The 3,242-nt window shown below is 40.9% G+C and overlaps 1 protein-coding gene across 1 annotated transcript; it reads left to right on the top strand.

The window, feature by feature from the left end:
• Positions 1-231: 231 nt before the first annotated feature.
• LOC123441540 (60S ribosomal protein L27-2-like) lies at positions 232-639 on the top strand (the record flags this gene model as incomplete). Its single annotated transcript, XM_045117931.1, has 1 exon — positions 232-639. A coding segment is annotated over exon 1 (408 nt), but the record flags the coding sequence as incomplete, so codon positions are not given.
• Positions 640-3,242: the final 2,603 nt, after the last annotated feature.

Below are 3,242 nucleotides of genomic sequence, written 5' to 3'. Positions count from 1 at the left end.
GTGCCACAAACCGACACGAATGTCATGTGCCTGCCACGGCCGAGGTGCTTGGTGAAAAACCACCAAAAAAAGATCTATTCTTCACATGATTCGGCGAAACCCTAGAGCTGCCAACCCTTTATAATCTCCTCCCCACTCATGCCGCCAGCTTTCCCCCGCACACAGCCTCCAACCCCTCCCCCAACCCAAAACCCACCGGCGGCGGCGCAGCGCGAGGAGAGGAGAAGGAAGATGGTGAAGTTCCTGAAGCCGGGCAAGGCGGTGATCCTGCTGCAGGGCAAGTACGCCGGGAAGAAGGCGGTGTTTGTGCGCGTGTTCGAGGAGGGCACCCACGACCGCCCCTACGGGCACTGCCTGGTTGCCGTCCTGGCCAAATACCCGGAGAAGGTGATCTGCAAGGAATCGGCCAAGAAGACGGCCAAGAAGTCCCGCGTCAAGGTCTTCCTCAAGCTCGTCAACTTCACCCACCTCATGCCCACCCGCTACACCCTCGACGTCGACCTCAAGGAGGTGGTCTCCGGCGCCCCCGACTCCCTCACCACCAAGGACAAGAAGCTCACCGCCGCCAAGTCCGCCAAGGCCAAGCTCGAGGAGAGGTTCAAGACCGACAAGAACAGGTGGTTCTTCACCAAGCTCCTCATGATTCGACATGATTCAAGAAATGCCAACAAGATCTATTCTTCACATGATTCGACATGATTCCACATGATTCAACATGATTCAAGAAATTCCAACAAGATCTATTCTTCACATGATTTGACATGATTCGACATGATTCCACATGATTCCACATGATTCGACATGATTCAAGAAATTCCAACAAGATCTATTCTTCACATGATTCGACATGATTCAAGAAATGCCAACAAGATCTATTCTTCACATGATTCGATATGATTCGACATGATTCAAGAAATTCCAACAAGATCTATTCTTCACATGATTCGACACATGAAACATAACATCTCATATAGATCCACACTAAAAACAGAGTCTTCATGCGCAGTACCAAAACAGGACATCTTAAGCACTTATTTGAACTCTAGATTTTGTGTGTGTTCAAAATGAACCATTCAAGGTCACATCATCAATTTTCAACACTTCCTGACTTCATTTGGTATTTTTCATGCTTTTATTGATTTTTTGGACCTAAATGACCCAGAAATTGAAAAGCACTACAAAATGAACTCTTAATAGGTTGAAAGTTGGCACGGTATCATCATTTCACCCATATAGTATGTGCTAAAAAGTTGAGAGGGTTGCCGCAAAAACTAGATGCACTTCGTCTACAAATCGGACAATCTCTTTCGAAGTATGAGGGTTTCATACCAAAACTCATCTCTTACAAAAGGCATTACATTTTTTCAAACTTATTTGAACTCCAGACTTTGTGTGTGTTCAAAATGAACCATTCAAGGCCACATCATAAATTTTCAACACTTTCTAACTTCATTTGGTATTTTTCATGCTTTTATTGGTTTTTTGGACCTAAATGCCCCAGAAATTGAAAAGCACTACAAATGAACTCTTAATAGGTTGAAAGTTGGCATGGTATCATCATTTCACCCACATAGCATGTGCTAAAAAGTTGAGAGGGTTGTCGCAAAAATTGGATGCACTTCGTGTACAAATCGGACAGTCTCTTTCGAAGTATGAGGGTTTCATACGAAAACTCATCTGTTACAAAAGGCATTTCATTTTTTCGAACTTATTTAAACTCCAGACTTTTTGTGTGTTCAAAATGAACCATTCAAGTCCACATCATCAATTTTCAACCCTTTTTGTCTTCATTTGGTATTTTTCATGTTTTTACTAATGTTTTGGAGCTAAATGACCCAGAAATTGGAAAACACTACAAATGAACTCTTAATAGGTTGAAAGTTGGCATGCTATCATCATTTCACCCACATAGCGTGGGCTAAAACGTTGAGAGGGTTGCCGCAAAAACTGGATGCACTTCGTGTACAAATCGGATAATCTCTTTCGAAGTATGAGGGTTTCATAGGAAAACTCGTCTCTAACAAAAGGCATTTAATTTTTTCGAACTTATTTCATTTTTTCCACATGGGTGCGTGTATTAAAAATCATTACAACATATCATGAATAGAGAAGTGACCAAATTAATAGAAATTCATCATGACATTAAAGCCAAAGTACAGTAGTGACCAAAATTGATCCAACGACATAATGATACCAAGCCTCAGTATGAATGACATATTTTCTAATGTTTCTAATCTTGAAGTGCATTGCATTCATATTGATCTTGTGATCGTCACCCACATCGGCAACATCCACTCCAATATCATCTTCTCCTCTTTAACTCTTTGTAATTTTTGTTTCAAGTAATTGTTTTCTTTTTCAACAGAATTTAACTTCTCGGCAAGAATTTGTATGTCGGTTCGAATTTTTGGTTCACATACCTCCTAGATTAAAAAATCTATGTCACGTTGGTCGGCATAATTGTCATAAACACTAAATAAAATAGATAGTTATAAAAGATAATATATACCACATCTGAATCGTAGACAGGACGAGGGCCGACGGAGGCGGATACCAAAGCCATCGCACTATATAAAAACAAACAATAATAGAAGTAAGAAAATTACACAAGTATCTGTTGGAATTATGCCCTAGAGGCAATGATAAATAAGTTATTATTATAATTCCTGTGTCAAGATAATCGTTTATTATCCATGCTATAGTTGTGTTGAATGAAGACTTAGATACATGTGTGGATACATAGACAAAACACTGTCCCTAGCAAGCCTCTAGTTTGCTAGCCAGTTGATCAAGGATAGTCAGGGTCTTTTGACTATGTACAAGGTGTTGTTACTTGATAACTGGATCACATCATTGGGAGAATCATGTGATGGACTATACCCAAACTAATAGACGTAGCATGTTGATCGTGTCATTTTGTTGCTACTGTTTTCTGCGTGTCAAGTATTTATTCCTATGACCATGAGATCATATAACTCACTGACACCAGAGGAATACTTTGTGTGTAACAAACGTCACAACGTAGCTGGGTGGCTATAAAGATGCTCTACAGGTATCTCTGAAGGTGTCCGTTGAGTTAGTATGGATCAAGACTCGGATTTGTCACTCCGTGTGACGAAGAGGTATCTCGGGGCCCACTCGGTAATACAACATCACACACAAGCCTTGCCAGCAATGTGACTTAGTGTAAGTTGCGGAATCTTGTATTACGGAACGAGAAAAGAGACTTGCCGGTAAACGAG

This window comes from Hordeum vulgare, chromosome 3H (assembly GCF_904849725.1).
Source record: "Hordeum vulgare subsp. vulgare chromosome 3H, MorexV3_pseudomolecules_assembly, whole genome shotgun sequence".
NCBI lineage: Eukaryota > Viridiplantae > Streptophyta > Magnoliopsida > Poales > Poaceae > Hordeum > Hordeum vulgare.
Note: the sequence above shows the minus strand (reverse complement) of the source record. Positions and strands in the feature narration are given on the sequence as shown.